This window comes from Micropterus dolomieu, linkage group LG07, assembly GCF_021292245.1.
Source record: "Micropterus dolomieu isolate WLL.071019.BEF.003 ecotype Adirondacks linkage group LG07, ASM2129224v1, whole genome shotgun sequence".
Lineage (NCBI taxonomy): Eukaryota > Metazoa > Chordata > Actinopteri > Centrarchiformes > Centrarchidae > Micropterus > Micropterus dolomieu.
In genome coordinates, this window is record NC_060156.1 from 15,627,358 (window position 1) to 15,651,766 (window position 24,409).

The window sequence follows — 24,409 nt, forward strand, 5'->3', positions numbered from 1 at the left end:
AACATCAGTAAACAACCCCACAACTGCCGCTAGATTCTGATTAAAATGTTAGTAAATCCTCATTGGTGCATGGAAATGTGTGACATCACCTTTTTCTAAATGAGCGCTGCACACTTCAAACCAGTGAGATGAACACAGAGAAAAACACTAATCTCTCATGGGAAATAACCCAAACTGCTCTGACTGTAGCAGAACATTTTCTGTTTTATCTAGGACCTCATTGCTTATGTTAAAAAAAATAGTTTTCACGGCCTTAAAAAATGACTCATCTACTATCCCATAAGGCAGAGCAGTATGTCATGATTTATGAGGTTATAGCATCATTAATTGGCCATTTCTGTATATGTTCATTCCCAGCAAATTAGCCCAACATCAAGCATTTCTGTTTACTCTTCCTTTGTAATCACTTAATCACATGCTTGTAATACAACTCCACATGATGCTCCGCTTTCATTCAGTGCGTGTGTGTAACACGGTGACCCGTGCATGCATGCTCACGACAGCAGCAGAAAAGCAGAGAGTGCATGCGCTAAGAAGTATGTACTTGATATAATGTCACGCTCTTGTTGGAAGATGAAAACGAAACATTGTTTTCAAAGACAGTTTCTCTACTCTAAATAAAAGTGGGTAAAATACAGAGGAGAGAGACTGTTACAGAGAGATCCTTTTTTCAATACTCTGAGACTTAGTTTTTGTAGTACCGATACTTGAGTTGTTTATACTTGAGGTAAGGTATCTGCTCACAGTTTGTGTGTTTGTGTGTGTGTGTGTGTGAGGAAAAAAGTGAGAAAATCTCCACATTAGCACATCTCCACACTGCTGTGAATATCCTCTATATAATTTACACCCTGCAGTGTTTTTATTATACACCTTTCTAGGTGTATAATTATCTTGTGTCATAGAAGAGTGATGATGTGAGTAGTAGGCATGAATGCTAGTGGCCTTGCTGCTGTTTCCACTGAGAATAAGACACTGGCCACAAATGATTGGATTAGTGTTTAACCCCCCTTCCACTTAGCATAATCCTCTTTGCAGCTGTGTGTGTGTGTGTGTGTGTGTGTGTGTGTGTGTGTGTTTGGAGTCATCGGCTACCATTTCTCTGTGTGCTCCAGCCCACGAACAGCAAGGTCAGTTAGAGAGCTTGTCCGTGGTCATTCACCAACATCTGACACGGGACGCATGTTTTCTGCATCCAGTCAGGAAGCTGTGTGGGAAGCAACTGGCAAGCAGAGATGAGACACAGGAGAGTGAAGACAGAGAGAGTGAGGGCGGGTGGAAGAGAGGGGTAGCAAGACATCCGCGGTATGCAGAGATGGAGATGAGCGTTAATAATAGAAAATCTGAGGCCTTGTTGAGCAAATATGGGCACTCGGCGATTGAGGCAGCGCAGCCAGAGGTGAACAAGTGGGGGAGGTTGCGGGCACAGGATTACTGTGGAAGGGTGGCGGAATAGAGCGATCAGTTGAAGGTCTGCAGGGTTTGGTATGTCATTGTCAGCCTTTCTAAACAGCCCGCAGAGCGATGGGCACTTTGAAGTCTCACAGAGCTGCTTAAATCCTGCCTGAAAAGATGTAGAGAACCGCGAGGCAGAGAGAAGAGACAGGAATATACAGAGTGTGTAGGGGCAGGACGAAGGGAAGGATTGATGATGGATGAAGCATGGAGGGAAGGAGTGAGAGTAATCAGAAGTAAGGAGGCAGCTTGTTTCAGGAGGATGACAGGAGACAGGCGAGTGGAGGAAAGCTCTTAGTGCACCAACACGGTATGAGCAGTATGGGTTTTTTTTGGGATGTATGAGTAATACATTTCCAGCAGTTCTAGATGAGTAGCTGCAACATGAGAAGCAGTGATGCAGCGGTACAGCTCTGACCTGATCTGAGCTGGATGTGGGTAGACTAGGCGCCGCCAGATTAGCACACTGACATCACAGTGAAGAAAAACAGGGAACCAAGGCCTGACTCAGAATAGATGGCTGCTTCTGACCTAATGCACCCCATAACATGCTCAGCCAGTTTCAGTCAGCACACGTCACGACAGACTTCCTGTCAATCTCAGTTTTTAAGTCCCGAGTGCTTGGTTGTTTGCTCACTGGCGAAGGATTTCCTATGTGAACTGACTTTAAATGCCAGTGGCCTAATGTTTGGCAGGTTATGGCCTCTAGTTTTACAGCCATGTGGTACAGCAGGATGTGCGGGTTGAAAGAGCTGTGCAAAGTCGGCAGAAAAAGAGAGATCTTTAACATGTATAGATACAATCAAATCATCTTTATCCACAGCTACCAACAGAAATCTGAGGGGGAATATGCAGTCTCTCATCTGTTTTTAAGGGGAAATATCTATTTTGTTTAAGTGACTCATTTATTTAGATCCATATGCAAACAAATTAAATTTTGCCTAAATGATAAGTTTGTTATTGATTATTTCTATTATATTTGTGTAAATTAAGCATCGGGAGATGTGCTATATTATTTAGCAGGTCTGCATGAAAATTAAGCTGTATTTGTGGGAAATATTAAGTACAGAATTGTAAAAAATACATTCTGATCACTAGTTTTCTCTTAGAATTAGAATTTTTCCTCATAATCGTATATGAACATGAGCCTAACATACTTTGTATTTGTTTATCTCTACTGTAATAATAGGATTTTCCTGCAGTAACTTAGAGACAGCTGATATGCAGATAACTGTGCCACTTTGCCAAATAAACATTTGCCTTTTCTTTAAGGACAAGGTTAACATGTCTACATTTTAAAGTTGCAGCATTCATGAGTAGTGTTTCATAATTTATATCCTGATTAGTCCTGTGCCACTGGGACTGAATTCAAATCATAGATTTGTAAAGATGTTATTAGCTAATGAGTGGAATGTGTCTCTGAAAGCAAACAATAGACAAAAGACCTGAAGCTCCAAACACAGGAAGAAAATAAGACACACACAGTCATGCATGCTTGTGCATAGACACACACATACATGGGCATGGGCATTAATAATTAACAGTGAGTGAAATATGGAGTTGTAGTGGAAATTTACTATAAGGAGAATAAGAGGATGTTGAAATTAAAATTCTGTTCTGGTGAATTATTATTACCATGCATTGTGCCCACAGAAACCGCAACGTGCAGACTCTTTCTCTCCCGCTCACACACACACACACACACACACACACACACACACACACACACACACACACACACACATAAACACAGCTGCAATCCCCAGCTGCTTGTGCAGACAGGAAACAGCGTACTTGTCGCTCGGTTTGGATTTGGGGGTTATGTGTAAGTGCTCTGTTGTCTCCGGTCCCAATGAGAGGGATGTTTGTAGTTGTTCCCTGAATGGTGAATGCCATGTGTGTTTGGTGAGTGTGTGTGCGTGTGTGCATGCAAGGGGTGTAAGCAAGATTTCCATATGCTGTCTGCCTAAATATAGGCTGCAAAGCAACTTAAAGAATAGCAATAATCCAACTTAGGTGCTTAACATTAAAGTGAGCTCTCAGTTTGTTACAATACATATATGTAATTAAACTGCACCTTCTGTCATTCGATGAAAGCAATTCATATCCATTAAGATCCACTAAGATTTAATTTTGTCCAGCTGATTCATCAGTCTGGCCCTAATCTGTAGTCTGTGCACATCCTTGCTCAGGAATCATGTTGAAGACTAAAGATTATGAATGTGTCAGACAAAACACTCAAACAAATCAGTATTTATTATCCATTTCAAAGAGATCTGTACCCTGTACAGGTTGACACACTTAACACGCCCTGCTGACTTGTGTTTCACCAGCTTACACTAACCTCTCTCCCAACTCCCAGATGGCTGCCGCTTACCTCATTGTAGTACAGCTGCAGTGCTGTCTGTGTGGTGAAGGGTTAACACATGATTGCGTGTGATAGCAGGGAGCACGATTGGATATCAGCTGTTACAAAGAGTTGCTGTGAATGTTTCAAGTGGTTAATGGTGGTTAAAAACAGTGTGTTTGGGTGAGTGTGCGTATGTGCATACCTCAACCTCAGTGAGCACTCTCCAGAATGCTTAGCTGCACACGTCATGCTGTTTCTGTATTTCCTAGTAGATGTGGGAGCATAAACTCTGCCAATGCTAAATATTTAAACTGCAGTTTTGTAACCATGTTCTCTCTTTCCTCTCTCCCTGCTTTCACCCCGTCCACTCTGTCTCTTTTCTCTCTCACCTCACCTCCACCTGTAGCCGGTGTTGGCGTGGCTCAGAGAGTGGTAACGGTGGAAAGTGGACCGCTGATACGGACCGAGGGCTCTCATGTGACCATCTGGTGCAACGTGACGGGCTACAAAGAGGGATTGCAGCAGGACTTTGAGTGGTCCATGTACCTGCCATCAGCATCGGACAGGGAGATCCGCATCGTGAGCACGGCTCAACAAAACTATGCCTACGCCGTCTATGCCCAGAGGGTGAATAGTAAAGAGATCTACGTGGAGAGGCTGAGCCGTGACTCAGCTGTGCTTCACATCACCAAAGTGCAGGCCAAGGACCAGGGTCTGTTTGAGTGTTACACACCCAACACAGACGGGCAGTACTTGGGATCCTACAGTGCACGCACCAACCTCACTGGTGAGTCCCTAAGCGCACACACATACTGTATATGCACTGTCACTGTACAGATAAACCACATGTTGTTACCATAGATGCTCATGTGTTGGCCTTACACATATGGCTGTAGATGTACCAGTTTTATATCAAGGTGATAAAGCTACCCTAGTCTAAAGGTGCTGTATACATTAATTTAACAGTTAGTGTTTACTGATCAACCAGCCACCAATTATCAGCTAAATCACCCGTTGAATAGGGAATCACAAGGTAACTACCTCTCCAACTGCCTTTCTTCTTTATGCTTATCTGTTATGTGATAATAACTGAATAAGGCCCTCTGACTTTACTGTTGGATAACTAAGAGAACCTGCCTGTCATTCTTGATGTATCAAGTTGTCTTTAAGTACTGATCAGGTAGATTGCACATGGTAGACTACACATGGCAGCTTCATTATAGTATGCGTAGAGCCCCCAAGAAACAACCAGCAATCCTATTCTGGATGATATCCTGCCCAAGGTTTGCTGTGTGTCAGTTAGTTGGTGGTAATCAAACATACATTTATTAAGTACATCCACCATATATGCTTAATATTACTGAAATTAGAAAGTTATCAAAACTAGTTTTTGACACAGGGCCCCTAGTAGGACCTGCCTTGAGTCATTTCAGTACTACATACTGTGTCTTAGTGTTGCATATTCCAAACAAATTTCTAATAACATTTTCAACATGGTGTCTTTGGGACCCATGAGGGTCTTGGGCCTCTGGCAGCTGGCCTGCCTATGTGTGCTATGACTTTGAATATGATGTCTTGTTGTTGGAGATTTGTAAGTCCAAACCAGATCTGTGGCAGCCAGGTCTCATCACGAATTAAAAAATCAAAAACCTTAAACCATCCAAAAACTAGCTGTAATATGCACCCTTTGGAAGGAGTGTGAAAGGAAGCGTTGCACTCCAGTGTCACACAATGTCCCACTTGCTGTGAGTGGGGGAAAACAAGCTCTCCCCAATCTCTCTCAATCTCACTCAAACACCCACACGCACACTCATACAAAGACATGTACATCCTTCTGACATCTACTGTATTCTTTCCTTGCCCTGAGCTGTTTCAATAATGTACCTGGTGTGTAGGAGTGATATTTGACTGTTTCAAACAGTAGCACGAGTTTCCATCTTCTACTCCCTTCCGATGCCTCTCTTGCTCTCTCCCGGAAACATATTCAGATTTACCCAACAGTTCCGCAGTACTGAAGGACACAGCTGTCATAGCTGGGGATTCCATTCCCTCCATAACTTCGTGCCTTTATCCCTGACCTTGGGAGACCTTCCTCAGGAAAATTTGAGTTGCACTTTATTTGTGTCCCAGTGTATCCAAGTCACTCGGTGTGTGGCACTGTGAACTGAGAGAGACCAATATTAGTGTGCTTATAACAAAAGTTATTATGCGTGTAACAGATCAATGGGCTTTGTTTTTCATTGAATAAATGTTTTTATGAGGACCTCAGCAGTTGTATGAGCAGTACGATCAGAATGTGGGGCAGGGCTCAGGCACTGGGCACTGTAAAAAGCACTGCTGATAGCACACAGTATTTATAGAAACGCATGTGAAAGAGCTAGACAGAGTGTGTGAGCGGACGTGTTGAGGGACTTTGTTATCTGAGCCTTTCTGTGTCTTTAACCTCTTAACCTAGTTTCGGAGGTCAGGGTACGCAGTAGGGTCTCTCCTGTCTTTTCTCCCTAGGATTTGCCCAAGCAGCTGTACAGCTCCTTAAACCGTTTTGGGCAAACAATTCCTTGTCCTTCTTCCGCTCCCTCTCATATGCCTCATCTTTTCCTCATCCTCCTGTCTTTCATTCTGTCATCTGTCTGTCTCCATTCATCAGTCCTGGCCTCTTTCTCTAATGTGCTCCGGCTCTGTTATATTAAAAAAGCCTTCACTGATGGTGCCTTTGAGAATATGTTTCAAGGGTGATGCCAAAGGACAACCACAACCTAGGGAGTGTTATGGAGGATATATGGGAAGGAAGGATGAGATAGACAGGCAGACAGAAGGGATGTGTCTGTGTGGGTGTGTCTGGTAGTGGGGTGTTTGGGTTAATTGTAGGGGGTAGAAGGCCATTCAGTAATCTCCGCCCTGAGTGCTGCATTAAGGCTTACTCACATAGATGTGTTTCATCCACTGTCACCTCTCTGTATAAAGAGCAGGGGAGAGTTTTAATGTGGAACCTAACACCTGCTGCCTGAGGAGAAGAACACCTGGACACCGTTCTGTCTGATACCATGACGCTGTGTTTTCATGTGTTGCATTGTCTGTCATGTAGCATCAGTCACCTCGTCTGCATGTGGTTGACTGGCTAGAAAGATGATCTCTTTGTATGTCCAAGAGACTTTTCATTTCAGGAAATGAGCGGACAGAAAGTTTGTTTGTCTTTTTAACCCTCTGTGGTACTAAACTTAGATTAATCAAAGAGAAATGTAGTGCTGCTCAGCCTCTAAGTGCCAATACTGCCTTAGGCAGTGCAGTAATATTACACATGTGAAAGGAATAATTGGCCATCATGGCACAAAAAAACTAAATCATGGAGTGACATTCATAAATACAATATAACCATATCCATTCTCTACTACAAAGATTCAATTTTATATTCCCATTGTTTTTTTTAAGGCTTACTCACAGGGATGTGTTTCATCTACTGTTACCTTTCTGTATAAAGAGCAGGGGAGGTTTAAATGTGGAACTTAATACCTGCTGCCTGAGGGAAAGAACACCTGGACAACATTCTCCCTGATACTGTGGGACTTTTTGGACATTTGTCAAGTGGCCAGAAACAAGACTTCATATAAATGCTAATGTTTGTTTGGTGGATATACAAATAGCAAACGGTTTGCTATCACATTCACCATATCAACTTTATAAGGTGATATTAGGTTTGTGTTAACAGCTTTTTTTCTGGTTCCCCCAAGGGGCCAAAAATAAATTAATTCAGGTTTAAATTATTATTATTTGTTTGCTTTTAGCACAAACTGCCCCTAAAAACACAAAACACAACAGTAAATCAATACTAACAACTATTGTCCATGAAGCCACTTTGCCGTTGCATTTTGCTTTCTCGAGAGCAGCTTCAGGTAAGGCAAACGTATACATGCTCAAAGGTTTTCCATGTTTACACTGCTTTGCTAGATAGGCCAGCTGAGAGGACTAAACCAAACTTAACATGTTCATAATAATGCCGCAAAATGCATCAGTGTGGCACTTATTCTGGATTTCATTTGTTTCTGAATGTCAGTGGAGTTCTAAAGCATCAAGCATGAGCTATTTTGTGGCAACAGGATGTATTTGGATAAATTCTGTTTTGTTTTTGTCTATTCATAATAGTTGATAGATAATAGTTAACCTTTACCTGCTGACTGTGGGACTCACACAAAGAGAAGAGTGTCCTTCTTAGTAAATGGATATGGTTAAATTCCAACAGCTTTATTTGTTTTTGTTTAAAGTAATAATTATTTCTCATACTCTCAGATTGTGTCTTTTTACAGGAGTAGTTGTTTGTGCTCCACCATCGGTGGTTAAGTGTTACACAAGGCATACATTGAACCTGGGTGTTGTGAATGTCTTTGAGATCAGAGGTCACTCTTTGCACTCTTCTGTGCTCTAATCTTGGAGATTGACAAGGCTTAGTCTGTTGAATTTGAGTGTGTGTTTCTGTGTGCTTCTTTGCACATGTATACATGTGTGTGTGTGTGTGTGTGTGTGTGTGTTTGTGTGTTGGTGTTTGACTTCCTCCCACACATCAGATTGCAGAAGAAAAGGACAACAGCCTGACATGGCCATCATGGTTGTACTTATCCTACGCACCAGCCTGCATGTGAGCGAGTCCAACAGCTAGCAGAACAACAAGCCCTCTCTGAGACAAGTATCACACTGCTCTTACTTATGAAGCTCCCGTATACCCTCACTGTCCTAGAAAGCACCATAGGAGTCACCATTCTGGCAGATATACAGATTCTAGCCTCCACATTTGGCAGTAGACATCCATTCCCAGTCCTGTAGTAATATAGTAATAGAGCTGGAGAACCAAAGCCTTGTTTAATGTGAACAGAAGCATTCTTGCTTCTTTCTGTTATTCACAGCCACCACACAAGAGAATGGAAGAAAACGTTCATCTTCAGATGTGTGACACTAGAAAAAATTAAGTTTGGCAGTGAGTGGATTTGAAGAAAAGAAAGTGAGATGGATGTTGCAAAAAGGCAGAGATGAGGAAATTGGAAAAGAGAGGAATGGGGACAGAAGAGGCACTATTGGAAATGGGTAGTGGGGCGATGCTGAATAGTGTGTGACCAATAAATGATGAGCTCTTCCTCGCAACTCCAATGTGATTGGTTACACCTCCCCAAGGCATTACCCACAGTACAACTGATGCTATAGGGGAGCGTTTTAAATAGTCTCTGCCTGATGCGACTCCTAAGGTTAATGCAGTTACTAACCGCCATACACGTTCTAAATGCAATTAGCCAGCACAAATCAAGCAGAATGAGAAAGAAGGGAAAGACTAGAGATGAGACCTAGGAATTTCAATTAAGCAAAAAGAAAACTATTGGGCGAATCATTTTCAGAACAAGCCGCGGCAAAATACCACATCTCTCCAGTCACACTTTTCATTTTAATTATATTTATGGCCTACATTCATTTTAAAAGGAGAAAAGGAATCCTGATGAAACAGTGGCCCTACGGTAAGCCAGAAATCTGAGAAGCAATGCCTACCCAAGGTCAAAATTTATTTTGTGTGTTTCTTGTACTTGAGTGTTTGAGAAGAGGGCAAAGAACAGGAGTGTTGATTTTTCCTAACATAGCTGAGCCTGTGCACTGCTAAACATACATACAGAGTAAGAGTGGCTGAATCATGCTTCTGCTGAGCTCAGTGTTGTGAGAGTGTGTGTGTGTGTGTGTGTGTGTGAGATTTGTGTGTGTGTGAGATTTGTGTCTCTCCTCTGCTTTTCTTTTCACGAGGGATCTGGCGCTGCCAAGTTGCACTCCTCTACTTCACTTAATGAGATCGACCGAATGTGGAGATGTCATCTCACATTCTGTCTTTTGCACTGGGTGACATGGAGACCCCCCCCCCCCCATGTCCCTGTTCTCCACCCCTGCTCCCTATCTCTCTCTCATCATCTGAATCCTACTTGCTCCATCAATCCAAGGCTCCAGAGTCGATTCAGTCTGGTCCTCGTCTCTGCCCCGTGTTGGTGTTGGTCATGCAGGTATACGGTTTTGTCAATACAGCTGGTAGTTGAGCTTAATCACAAGAGAGAGGCTAGGGTGATTGAAGCACATGGCATAAGATTGTGGAGGGAACCAGTGATTGAATAAAGATAGATGATGGACGTCAGGAAGGAAAAAGATGAACATAGGCATCTTTTTCTTTAGAGAAAGCAAAAATATGGGTGAAGTCTTGTGTTGACAAAGAAAGATTTAGTAAGATGTACCAGAGGTGAAGGTGAATAGAGGATGGAAAGTGCAAATGAATAGACAGGGGAAGTTGTATCTCTGTCTGTTGGTATTGATTGGGAGCAGAGGGCCTGTTTGTGACTGGACCATTTTATCTCCCTCATCTCTCCTTGCTGTGACACTTCACAAGCTTTCTCTGTCCCCTCCCCTCTCTGGCCTTACCATCACCTCTCTGTTTCATTTACAATTACATTCCCCACTCTGTCGTTTGTATGTGTGTATGTGAGCACGTACTGGCTCTAAGCTGCGGACCAGGCAGGACTCCAAATGGAAAGAGATTTTATCACTATGTCTGGCTTGCCATTTCCTTGCACATCTCATCTACTTTAGCAGACAGTGCTTCCTGCTCAATAACATTACTGCCACTCGGACCCACCATACAAAGACAAGCGCATATACACCCACAGAAACACAGTCACAATCACACACTGTAGCGAGCTGTCAGTCAGGACAGATGTCGCAGCCATAATTGAGTCTGAGAGAGACGGAGCTGTAGTGCTCCCATCGGACAACATCCTTTCTACTGAACATCACTGAAGAGGGCTTTAACAACCCATCAGATCACTGTGGTAGACAATACAACTGCTGAATAGAACATGTACTGTGAGAATGTAACAGCGCTGTTGAACAGGGCAAACCAGACACCTTGTTACTTAGTAGTGCAAGCTGTGCTATACTGTGTGTGTGTTTGTGTGTGTGTATGTGTGTGTATATATATATATATATATATATATATATATATATATATATATATATACAGATTTAACATTTTTACACAGGTTTTGGAAGAAGAACTACATTTTAGACATGTAATCTCATTACAAAATGGTCAGAATCACATCTGGCCCCCGACACTCGATACTGTGAGGTGGCTCTTAGGTCTTGCCAACTGCCTGTCACTTGCAGTGACCTCATTCTGGTTGAAGGCCATTTTTGACATTGGGGAAATGAGCTGTGTACTTTGTCACGTCAAAGAGGACTACAGTGATAAAGCTACAGTTCTTCATAGGTCCAAAGTTTTAGACCTGATCCCAAATACACATGTAGAAAACCTACCCGAACCTGACATCCATATATGCATTAACCTGTGAACAGTCAAGACACCAGAAAAAGCAATTAACAAGCAGATGTCATTTTTTCTACACTCCACAGTTCAAACTAAATAAAACCCTCCTGCAATGATTATGGTAGAATCAAGGTCCTACATCAGGTCTTGAATACTAGGAACCCAGTGGACCTGTGAAGACCTCTGGATGAGGCCGCATAGCATTTTAGCCCTGCCTCTTGCTCCTAATATTGCTGCTGAGGAGTATGGCAGGCCATTTAAGAAGCTGTTGCCATTAAACATAGATCTAAATGCTCTCGTAGCCTATAGACTCGTGTTCAAGCATACGCTGCCTTACAAATTTTGGTTGTTACCCTTATGAAAATATAAATGATGTCAGAGACGCTCTGTATTTAGATCATCGCCCACGCTAGTGAGCTAGGCTAATGAGAAAGGATTTAATATATTAACAAATACACGTGCATGTTTGTGTTGGTGTGTGTTGAGTGTATATATTTATTAATGTTTATGTAATGGGCTAAAGCTGCACCACTGTTCCTCTAGTTGATTTGATTAGCTTAGCTAAGTGCCAACCCTCAGGGTCCTGTTGCCTCTTCTCTGTGAGATTAACAAAACACAGCCACAGTTTGAATATGAATTCAACATGAATATGGATGTGCTAACGAGTGTTTGTGTTCAGCTCTTTTAAAATGTGTGTTAGTAAAGAGTGGAACTTGCAGTTTAATAGCCTCCAGGACTCCGGGATGTGGTTGTAAGTGTGGTCCACGACAGTCAGGCTACTGCTGCATTGTTTGATGTTGGCGGCTGCTTTGAAGCCTTATCTGAGCATGAGGGGGAAGGAGGTATTTCCTGGTTCATACTATACTGTTTATCTGATAACCCCTTTTTACACTGCCATAAATACACACAGGCATCACAATCCATTTACACCCATTCATATGCACAAGAACATGCACAGACATTGGCACCCATGCCCTCACTCGATGCAGGACATTCAAGCTCTTAGACACATTAGAGATGCTGAGACTATTTTCAGTGATGTGTCATGTGCATGGAGAGGTAGAGAACTGGCATTGTTAAAGAGTAGCTGCATCCAGGCAAATTTCTTTTTTTGCAATGCCAAACGTGGTTGGCAGTGTTGTCACTGTTTTGTGCAACGCAGCTGGCTATGGTCACAAGCATATAAGCTGCACTATTTGGCAGTGCTGATTGTTCTGTAGTGACAGCGGTGGGGAAAACTTATTAATTAATTAAAGAGCAGGCGACATATGAAACAGCAGATATGATTTTAAATATCTTATCAGCTGATAATAAAACAGTAGCATGTCATGAAAATGCAAACCGAATATTATCTCTTCACAGCTTCTCTGAGTTGGCAGGGACATAGTACGAGCTTTTTCATTTGGATTTAGCCACAACAAGGCATGGTGAAGCATGTGTCTAATAGTATGTATTGTTTTCGATGCTGTTGGTACACTCTGTTGTGTATTTTGTTTATCTGCTGCACAGGTTTTTTTTGTGCCAAATTGAAATGGAGTTGAAGCCTCGCCCATCTGTCTCAAACCTCAACACTGTGCACATCCAGTTTTGTAGCACACCCATGGACCACACCCATCTTTGATAACGATGGTGTGGTCAAAGGTTCAATAGATATACCTTTTATCCCACACAGGTCAGTTGTTAAGTGCAGCAATGTTGCAGATCCAGTTGGAGTTACTCTTCAGAGAAGTCACCTCCTCCTCTGATGATACCAGTTTACACGATTAGTATCACACCCACCCCTCATGAGCATGCTAATCACAGCCTTATTATTTGCAATGGGGAAAAAGAGGTTTAGTTAAAATGTATTGGATTTTTGGTGTGGGCTGTGCAGCTGCAGGCAGGTTTTGAGTGCTTGTGTAGAAGTGAAAAGTAAAAGTGAAGAAATCTGGGAGGCTAAACTCATTCTGGTGAAGCAACGCCAAAATGAGCAAGCTGATGACCCTCATGCTCTGTCCCAGGGACACTCCACTATCTAAGTTCTCTACTACAGAATCTATTAATGTGCACACACAGGCTCACAAATATCTAAAATCTTTAGCAAGACATACTGCACACACACATGTGCACACACAAACAGGCAGAGACATGACCGGTCCCTCCCTCTCAGTTAACTGAGAGATAGACTGCAGACATATGTTGCCACCTGTGCCCCTGTGCCAGGGCAGCCACCATGGGATGTGGGTAGAGAGGTGTGTGTGTGTGTGTGTGTGTGTGTGTGTGTGTGTGTGTGTAAGAGAGAGAGGGGTGGGGTGGGGTTGGCATATGCCAAATTCCCCTCAGTGCTGGCAGCTCAGACAGACAGTTGCTCCCTCATCTGCTGCCCTGTTGGATGGGTGCCTGGTGATAGAGTTCTGCCCACCTCCCTTAGCTATACTACATGTCCCCCCCCCCCAATGACACTGTTTCTCATACACCAATGCAACACATGCACACCTGCTAACACTCTGCACCTCAGGCCAGCTTCCACACTCTGCTCCACTTGACCTCTGCCTTGCACTGTACTCTAATGAAGTGATACTCAGGATCTTGTCATTGTGTGTTTATGCACAATACAAAAGGCTTTAGATATGACTGTGTTCCTGGACTCAAAAGCCAATGTACATTTTCAGAGGAGAAGGCGTGTGGAGCTGGCCCAAAGACTTTGCTTTGTACACTGATTAAAACACAGTGATATGTTTGTACGGTTTACGTGCATACGCGCATACGCACACACACACACTCACACACAGAAATGGTCAGATGGCTGGGTCTATAACTGGTTCTATCCTCAGGGAAGTCTTTAATTGGTCACAATGCTTTACCATCTGGGGCTGGAGCGACTGATGGAGGGAGGGATGAAGGGAGACAGTGGGAGCTCCTGTAAGGGGTACGGAGAGCAAAAAAAAAGAGAGAGAGGGAGAGACATTAAGTGCAGCACAGGGATGGAGCTTATTAGTTTTAATACTTTTGCACCTACAGTAATATTAGAATCATAATATACTTGAGAAATGCTGTTTGTAGTATGCAAGTGGGAAGGTGCATTTGAGTGCGAATGATTGCAAATGGATTGTTTGTGTGACCACGTGCATTCATGTGTGCTTTTAGGTAGACTGGTTATTGCATGGCGGCATCTGTGTGTTGGTGCATGTCTGTAGAAGTGGTAATGACTCTGGGGTGTGTGTTTGTGCTGATGTTGGCAGACGTTGCAAGACCCTGCACAAGTGCTAACAACCTCCAGGACAGCAGCGATGGAGAAGACAAACGGACACACACAGGGGTGTGGCGTCTGTATGTATTTCTCTGTTCCTAAGCAGAGAGTGTTTGCTTTAATTCATGTTATTTGTGTACATGAGCAGACTGAAGATGGAAAATGCAAGAAGAGGGTGATACTGAATGATGGGGTGGAGGGGGGTATTTCATGTGTTTAGGCATGATGAGTAAATCTTTGATGCTCTAAGGATTTCAGTCAACGATAGCTGTGCACGTAGCTCTTTCCAAATGCTCTTAGGAAGATTTGTCTTTCATACTCCCACCTCTCTTCAGACTACCCCTCCTCTCACGCCTTGCCTTTTAATCTCCCACTTACTCTCCATCTTCCCAACTCACTCACTCAGGCTCATTTCCTGGCTGGGCCTCAGTGAGAGTTTGTGTCATACTGTGTATATGTGTGCGCGCGTGTCTTAGTTAGTGTTAAATCCTCCTCTTCTGCCTTTGTGTAAACAGCGTCTCATTTTTGAAAGCTTCTTCTCACCACGGATCCCTCTTATCGCAACATTCAGCCTTTTAACTCCACGTCACCATTCTCATGCTACAATAACAAATCCCACTCCTTCGCTCGCTGCCCATCTTTTTTCTCTTCTTCTCCTACGTTCTCCCTTTGTCATACCTCTCCCTCTCTGCTTGTGCCGTCCACTGAGGAAACCTGGACACATGCTTAGAAGCCAATGAAACAAACTGGTATAACCTGACGGGTGATTGAAAGGTGCTTTATACATATTCCTATACATTTTATAATTCCTATTATTTCCATTTCCAGTATCACATATTATATTGTAATGCTTTATTTTGCTTGACCCTTTTCTGGAAAGTGCTCGAATGTGGCTATTAATTCTTTAGACATTTCCTGTGTTATGGCAGAAAATTGTGTCCGCTTACATTTAATCTTTTATGATATTTATATATGATCTTTTAATATTTTAATAATAATAATAATAATAATATTATTATTATTATTATTATTATTACTATTATTACTATTGTCGTTATGGCTTATAGATATATGTATTGTGTTTTTTATCCTTAAATTTTCCTCTCCTATACTCCTTATGTTAGTCCGTCCACATTTACTAGGGTTTAGGTCAGAGCTGTGAGATTGTGAGATTGATGATGAATCCCCTCTGGACCAACTGTATATGTGTTTAAGTACTTCTCTGTTTATTCTGTTTTGTTAAATAAATTCTTCAAAGACAATGGTTGGTTATAACTCAATTCTTTGCTTAATCCCTCACCAGGAATATAATTTCCACGACATCCTGAAAAGGGCAATGTAATTTGGTAAGATATTACATTTATAAGGGAAACAGAGAAAGTGTACAATTGGTAGAGTTGTACATACTCTCATTAGAGAGCAAATCTGCATTAACGTTTTGTTTTCTTTAAGGCAGCCCAACAAGCTGGAAACACAACACTGACATACTGTATTATCACCTTTTACGTTGACAAAACAAATGATTTTCTATGTACACATCCAGCAGACAACATCAGTATGTGGAACCAATCAACTTTCTTCCTGTGCTGTGTGAACCAACTGGTCGTCCAGTGCAATTCATTTCTTGTTGAAAAGACAAAAAAAAATAAAAATAGGCCGTCAGTTTCAGTCATTCTCTTTGTCTCCTCTTTAATTCTTTGCTGCCCTCAGGGAAGTTCAATTTATTATTCAGATGATTAGGAAAATAAGAGACCCGTGAAATACAGCGGTATGTATATTCATTTTTTTTTTTTTTTTAAGTAATTTATTCGAAGGGCGCATCTGTATGAAACATTTAAAACATGTTGTAGCAATATAATTGAAATGCTATGATAGAATTAGTAGTCTCATAAATTCTTGAATTTTGCTCAGCACATGGGGAAAAAAACATATCCTCTGCCAGTAAGTTCTGTTCACCTACTGTATATTCTTCTGAAAAATAATGTTAATAAGCTGCACATCCCTAAGGACTGTGTGTGATTCAGTGACCCAGTACGGCTGAGTCATGACTCTAGAGGAAATGTTTGGGCAAGCAGAGGGTAGTCCACAGTCACTTATACTACTCTGTGTGAGAGCAGCTGTCCCCTCCAAGCTTGACTATCTGTGTGTGTTTGGTTGTTTGGGTGTGTGTAAGAGAGAGACTGCCCTGATTTTGATGTGCCCCCCTTCTACCTTTAGTTATAATGAGCTGTAATAGCCACAGGGGCCTGGCTCTGTTTCTTTCTCCCTCTCACACACAGAGCAGATGTTACTCCCTTTACTAGTTTAATGACGTCCTAGGATAAAAAAACTTGCAATAGGCTCATTGTCTGACTGACATGTAGAGTATAATCTGGTTAGAGAGGGATCAGCGCTCGATAAAACGCGCCTGCCTGTGTTCTGAGACAGCCATGAAGAGGGCGAGCTGGAGGAGGAAAGAGGCCGTGAAAAAACAATATAAGTGATAATTGGGTGCTGACAAGCAACTTGTCTAGTGAAAAGGAAACTCACCAGCTAATGCGGTAGAGAGAGGGGGCGTGGAGTGGGGGGGTTGATGGAAGCTCCAGTGAGAAGAAAATTGTGAGGAGAAAAATGGGACAGAGCCTGAAGAACAATGACAGAGTAAGAATAAAGAATGCTTCAGAGACCCTTTTTATTAAATGAAGAGGCCTTTTCCTTTCAGTCATCGCGACCTCTGTGTTAATGCACAGGACACACACTTAAACTCACACAGACACTCATAGTGATGTTCCCTTAGTAGGGCTCCTCACAGCTCTTAACTCAAAATCTGATAACAGGATCTGTAAGATCTCTCATATCCTTTCCCCCCTTTACTATATCCCCCTTTTATTTCTATTTTGTCTCCCTTAACATGTTTTTTACAAGATTGGATGTGGTGTGTTATGATTGGACTGTATAGAAGCCACTTTGATCAAGTCATAGTGGCTCATTTAAAAAGCAAATTTATTTTAAAAAATCTTAAAAACAAGTAGTTTACGCTATGGGGTCATATGATTGGGGTTTATTCTCAATCAGTGGTCTGGGATCCTGAAAATAAACAATTGTTCATGTATTTATAAGGAACCCATTTATTCTGAACATACAGGAATACTAGCCTGATAACCTTTACTTACAGATAGCAGCAAATGTATTTGCATGATAATTTCTACAATGGTCCCTTTTGTGGGGATTAAGCTAGTAGTTTTTACTTACTTAAAGAGAGAGGCACGACTTTTCACAGAAGTGCTTTGGCCTTTTTCTAGCGTTTTCTTCCTTATATGACAGTAGGCACTGAACAGACAGGAAATGTGAAGGGAAAGAGAGGCAATGGTAGACGTGCAATACAGGCTAAAATAAAAAAGCAGGTATAGCCCTGTATTGTAGAATACACTGACCTCTGCAAGGCTTCATTCATCTGCGGAGAGAAAACAACAGAGAAAAAGCTGAGCAATATTTAAGGCAACTAATTGATGATTCCAAAAAAATCTGACAGTTGATGAGCTAAGAACTGATGTAATCAAGGTTGTACATGCAGAGACAGTAATTATGCGGTAGTGAGTCTCAGGTCCTGTTCCTTTTGTTACATAGATGAATGTGATGTGTTATTTACTCGTTATGCCAAAATGTATTCAACAATGTGGAAATCATTTATGCTTCTGACCGAGACCTTAGCTGTGTCAATGTCTAATATTTTACAGCTGTCAGCTAGTTGCAAATAACTGCAAGTGAGTCACAGTACCATCCACATACAGACTAATGAATGTGCTGTTGTGTTTCTCAATGTTTCCTCATTAAATGTCCCAATGCATCATCGATACCCCTACCATCACCTTGCCTTATGGACTGCAATTAGAAAGTGTAGTTACTACATTTGTATTTTTTGTGCGATGACTTTACTTTGTATTTATATGCATTTATTTTATTTTGATTATAAATGGATGATTTTAAAATTTAATTAAAAAACAATAAGATTTAATAATTCAAACTAATGAATGTATAATCGTTTCCCTGGGTCCATACACTGCACAGCACGTTTTATGCCTGTATTACACTTAAATATGTGAAAACTTTGAAACAGACAGATGCATGAATGGCGTTCTGTATCTTAGACTCAATAGGGTGCCAGGCTCATCTCATCGTGTGTGTGTGTGTGTGTTGTATTATGGATGCCCCCCCTGCTGTGGATCCAGATCCCACACCGCAGCCTTCAACTCGTCTTCTTTTTTCCACTCACCCCTTTCTTCTCTGTTAAATAGTGCTCTCACATGTCTCCCTGCTAGCTCCAAGACATGATCCTTAACCTGCTCTTTTCTCTTGTATTGGTCTATATCCTGTCCTTATTATCAGTTCAGGGTGCATGTGCAGACCTCAGTTCATCAGAGTTTGCTTTACTGGTTGCTCACAGTGTCTTCGTTTGAAGACATGCTTGATTTTCCAGTCTCCTGAGAGATACACTCTGTGTGTTGATCAGCAGATTTTTGTTATTGTGTGTGAATTAATTTAGGGTATTGAAGTAAGAATGGCAAATGAACTATATATATCTTTGGCTACAAACAGAAAAATAACAATCTATCTGCGGTAGTTTTTGCAGTTCCAGCACAGGGATCATTAAGATTTAGGGGGGATATGGCATACATTAACTCTTTACTCCCTTTTCCTATTTGTCTTTATCCTCACCTTTTATTATTCTTCCGCCTACTTCTACCCTCTGCTTTCCTATCTCCCAATTTCCCAGTTGAACCACTTCAACCCTCATTCTGACTCATCAACCGCTCTCACAGAGAAGAACAAAGAAGTTGAGGATGTGAATGGGCAGGATAATGGATGGAAGTATGAGAAAGGCAGGTGTAGGCACAGTTTCTGTATTTATTTCTCTTTCTTTTACTTCCTGACCCAATACGCCTGCATCCTGGGTCAGCAAGTGACGTCTGCTTAGGGATGAGGCTGGACTCTCATGAAGTGGAGCTGAAGATCGCCCACTCGCTCTGTTTTCCTCTCAGCGGTACTCTCAGTTTCACAGAGTAATTAACAATAATTACCCTACTGGCTTTGCCAAATGGCCATTTGCTTTGCAGCAGCACACGCAAACACAGACACTTAAGGGCATTACACACAGAAAAGCGGTAACCACTTCAGCTGTCGCTGAACATCTGCAGTGCTAGGCAGTAGTAGTGTGAATGTCCTTCGCACTACAGGGCCAAATGTATGTGGACACCCAATTTGTATACGTTTGTGTGTTTTGGTTTGGGCTGTTTTTCTTGGTTAGGCCCCTTACTTCCAATTATAAAATTATATTTTAGACAATAATGTGCTTTGGAAACAGTTTTAGGAAAGCCGTTCCTGTTTCAACATGACAATTAGGGTTGGGTATCGTTTCAATTTTATCAATTCCGATTCTGCTTATAAAAATCTGTTCATATCGAATCTCTGTTCTGATTCCCTCCCCCTTAACCACAAATCTTTTCACTGCTCTGTGATATTCATCCACTTTTTCCTTAGTTATCTTCCCCTTTGTGGCTAAAATGAAAGAAGTTTCTGTAGTCTCTGGGAATATCTATTGGAAGAATTTGTAGACATCATTTGTTTACCTTCAACATAAAAGGCGAATGTCACCTCATCTATGTTTTGTACCTGAACGTGAGATGTTGCTGCTGTTAGCATTAGCTGTATTTGGAGGCGTTATTGTAGCTGGGAGACCGCAACACATGGAACATGGTGCATTCCTTCACATTCATGTATGTCACGCGTTTGCTGCGGTCTGCCATGGTGCAGGAATGTAAACAGAAGGACTTTCTTCTCGCATGCTTTATTGATGTACTGCGTACAAAGGATGTGGCGTTAAGTTCATGTAGGATGTCCTGGCAGATAAGTGCAATTTTTAATGGATTGTAAAATGCTCACTGCAGTTCATTCGGGTTGCGCAACAGAAATATGCAAAAAGTTAGGAACTGATAAGCGGAATTGAATTGCATGTGCCCTAACGAATCCCTGGTTCTTGGAAATTTGGTAATGGAACGTTGTCACAACAACAACTATTTTATCTCCTTATTGTGAGGTAAACAGTAGAAATATGCTGTTATATGAAGTATTCATCAGGAAACATGCATGTTTACATGTATGTGACTGCCGAACTAGTTGAGTCTACATTGTTTTGCCCCCTGAGTTGCAGGGCTCCATTCAAATCAATGAGTGGGCTGCGTTTTTTTCCCCCGTTTTCCAGGTTTGGTGTGGAATAACTTGACTTGACTGCACAGAGCCCCAACCGCAACCTTATCAAAGACTTTGGGGATGAAATGTAAAGCTGACTGTAAGCCAGGCCTTATCGCCCAGGGCTGGTGCCTGACCTTACTAATGCTTTTGTGGGTAAAATGGAGCAAAACCGTGCAGCCAGTTTCCAAAATCTTGTGGAACACCTTCCCAGCAGAGCGGAGGGTGTTATGGTAGCCGATTAAAGCCATAGCTTTGTAATAAGATGTATAACAATCATGTACAGTATGGATGTCAAAATACTTTGTTCAGCTGTCCACATACTTGGCCATGAAGTATAGCTAGTAGGGTCAGCCCACCAACTGTCATAGCAGTTTCTGTTGACTGCCTCACCATACAGTTTGTTGCAGTATTTGCCAGCAGGCATGAATACATTCACATTTAAATGTCAGAGAAAAGCTCCATCATGGATATTGCGATTGTTTTACACCTTTGATATCAACTCCTTCATTCTGATTGGCCAGCAGCCAGTGGAAAAAGTTTGACATTTCCAAACTGAGGCTAAGCTACTACCAGACTCTCAGTGAAATAAACAACAGAGCTAGAAACTTGCTGCCTTTTACACTTGCACTTAACACGTAGGCATTTAAGTAGGCACATAAACACATACATGAACAAACAAATGCAGGGAAACACAATGACCTGACATCTGTGTGGGTGCATACATGTGTTGTTTGTGTTGCTGAAAAGAGAGCGTGTGCTTCTGTGAGCCAGACCATTTGTAGCAGTGGTAACATCCAGAGAGCAGTGTGAATCTCTCCAGTTCCTCCTGTCAGCAGCTTCTCCCACGATATGACCACAACTGTGAGCGCAAATTGATCGGATGGATGAATCTTCATTATCTGCTGTTTTTGTTCCATCTTTAAAAATCCCGTTCCCACAAACACTCACATGTGAAAACGGTGTACACACAAACGTGCACTGCTATTTAATTTGATTTGTTGTTTCGTTTTTCTGTAAGGAATCTTTGCCGCTTCTGCTTCAATAGCACATTGCACGCATTGCAAAGAGATGGGTGCATCTAAAATGTACAGATCAGACTTCATAAATGATCTTTTTCTCCTCGTGTCGTCTTTGCGAAATCTCTTATCCTCCTTTTTTGTGTCCTCGTGTCCCCCACACTTCTATCCCTGTGTGACTGGACTTAAAAGGCCAGCTTGAGGGATGACAACCGTCGCTCACTTCAGAGGGCTGAGAGAGAAGGAGAAGATCAGGAATAGAGGGAGATGAAAGCAAAAATTGCAGATGAGGTAGAGCAGGAAGAGAGTAGTTTTAAAGATTTATAACGGATTGACAGCTTCTGTGTCAGTATAAAAAGCAGAATAAACGACATATTTTCCTTCTTATCCACACGGGAAAATTATAGAAGATTACCTGATTCATCAGGAAAAACTTTTTAATTGCTAGTACTTTGAGATTCCAGTTTCTACGAATGTGATACAAATGAGCAAAATTATCTTAAATCCGTCATAAAGTTCTGAAATTGTTTATTTATTTTATGGTAATAAAGACTGGCTCATTGAACACATTGGGGGTGCAGTGAACACATGCACCGTTTTTTGCAATGAAAGAGGTGGTATTATACTCATTTTCAGGTTCAAAATCTTATTTAGGGGTTGTGCCAGAACAGGTTTACATGGTTTTATTTTCAAAAACACACCGTATTTCTTTTCATACTGCACATTGCTGCAGCTCCTCTTTTTACCCTGTGTTGAACGCTTTGTTTTAGCTATGGAGTGATACATCTTGTCTCTAAATGATCTTTGTTGGGAGTTGCACACCGCAGTTCTTAGATAAGGACTACTAGCCAATCAGAAGCAGAGAACGGTGGGTCAGTGAGAAGCAAACAGGCTTTGTTTCAGCTGTACATGTTGCCGACCAGCTTGGCTGGAGCAAGAGTTTCAGAGTGGTGAGTTATTAATCTGTAACAAATGTATTTTTCATCCATAACGTTTTAACTGAACTCTGTCTCTACATCACAGCAACAACTTTATGTCCATTGATTGTCTGGAGGGTAGCTAGTGTTTGGATGGGAGAGGAGAGGTGTGTGTGCTGCAGCTCAGTGTTTTTCCACCAGTGTTTTTGAGGGCGTGTCGGAGTAGCCGCTTGGCGAGCGTTATATGGCGCATTTCGCTTTCTTCCCTCTGTCGTCACAAGGATGAATGGGAAGCGGCTGGACTACCAATGAGCTGTTTTCAAGCAGTGCAGAGCAGAGTTTTCTGTGGGAGATAGGAACTCCCTTTGGGCTGGACTTTGGGATTTTTCACTTTGCAAATTACATGCACAAGGTATCTAACTCAATAAAGGAGAGGGGAAAAGCAAAAAAGCATAATATGAGCTCTTTAAAAATGCACTGAAAGGAGGCATTCACATCAACCTCAACAAACTTTCTCTGGCAATTTTGCTGAGGTTAGTGGGGGAAATTAAATAAGTTATTAAAATAAAAAATTGTCATTTGCTCCCAGGCACTAGTGTTTACTGTGTGTGTGTGTGTGTGTGTGTGTGTGTGTGTGTGTGTTTTGTATTGTATCACATTGTAGGGACAATAATCTGTGAACATTGTGGGGACGTACCCTCGCTGTTTGCACAAACAGCAATTGCACATCCATTTATTATTTTTTTTAAAGTTAAACCATGGTTTTTGGTTTAGGTTAGAATAAGCCCCACTTAAAGGATAAGGCTTGCTCACTTGCCCTAAGCCCATTCATTCTTACCATATTACAAATTACATGTTTGCAAAATATGTATATGCAATACGTGATTTTGCACAAATCAAAGTTCTGTATACTTCTTAATGTCTCATGTACACTTTATTTCTCTTTTTGCCATAAAGGTTTAAGGAAGAAAAAGATAATTCTGACACCACATGAATGCACCATCAGTCACCGCTCACCCAGGAGAAGCTACGTTGGCTGACACGCTCTGTCAGCTCTTGTGCTAAATAATACGTGTGGTCCTCCATTTGTCCAGATTTCTTTTCTTACTTCTTATAAACCAGTCGACGACTGCTACTACTGCTATTACTACTAACGTTACTTCTTTACAGCCGCTCGTCCATTTATGCTACACTAGAAACATGGCGGTGCAACATGGCAACGTCCACGTTAGGGGACCTGTGGTGTATGTACACTGAACAAAGTTATAAACGTAACACTTTTGCTTTTGTCCCCATTCATTATGGCTGAACTCAAAGGTCTAAGACTTTCTCTATGTACACAAAAGTCCTCAAATATTGTTCACAAATCTGTCAAAATCTGTGTTAGTGAGCACTCCTCCTTTGCCGAGATAATCCATCCACCTCACATGTGTGGCATATGAAGATGATGATCAGACAGCATGGGTATTGCACAAGTGTGCTGTAGTTTTTTGTAAGTGTTACTCAAACAGGAGTAAATATTGCTTTTGTTAGGGACAATTTTCAGCACAGATACACGTTCGATGTATGTGATATTGACTAATGAAAAACATGTTACTGTAACAGTGTGGCTCATGTGTTTGGACAATAGTTGAGGTCTTTACCTATATGCCTACGCTGTATCACGTTTTGGCTGTTGGTTGGTTGTTTTTTGCTGACTACATTGAAACTAGAATATTCCCAGATCTGTGATTTGATGCTGTTGTAATGGTTGTAAAAGGCACACAGCACTTATGTTACAATAAGTCAATACAGTGTCCTCGCATGTGACAAAACTGTGTGTGTGTGTTTGTGTCCCTGAGAATGCCATCTCATGCTGTTCTTAATCCTTCCCAGATTGAG

The 24,409-nt window shown here is 41.7% G+C and overlaps 1 protein-coding gene across 1 annotated transcript in view; it reads left to right on the plus strand.

Moving 5' to 3' along the window:
* The window catches only part of igsf3 (immunoglobulin superfamily, member 3), a 68,142-nt gene that overhangs the window by 13,095 nt on the left and 30,638 nt on the right, over window positions 1-24,409 (plus strand). Inside the window, exon 2 of the mRNA XM_046053349.1 lies at window positions 4,209-4,589. Within this exon, the coding sequence (XP_045909305.1) occupies window positions 4,209-4,589 (381 nt within the window). The remainder of the gene's footprint in view (window positions 1-4,208; window positions 4,590-24,409) is intronic.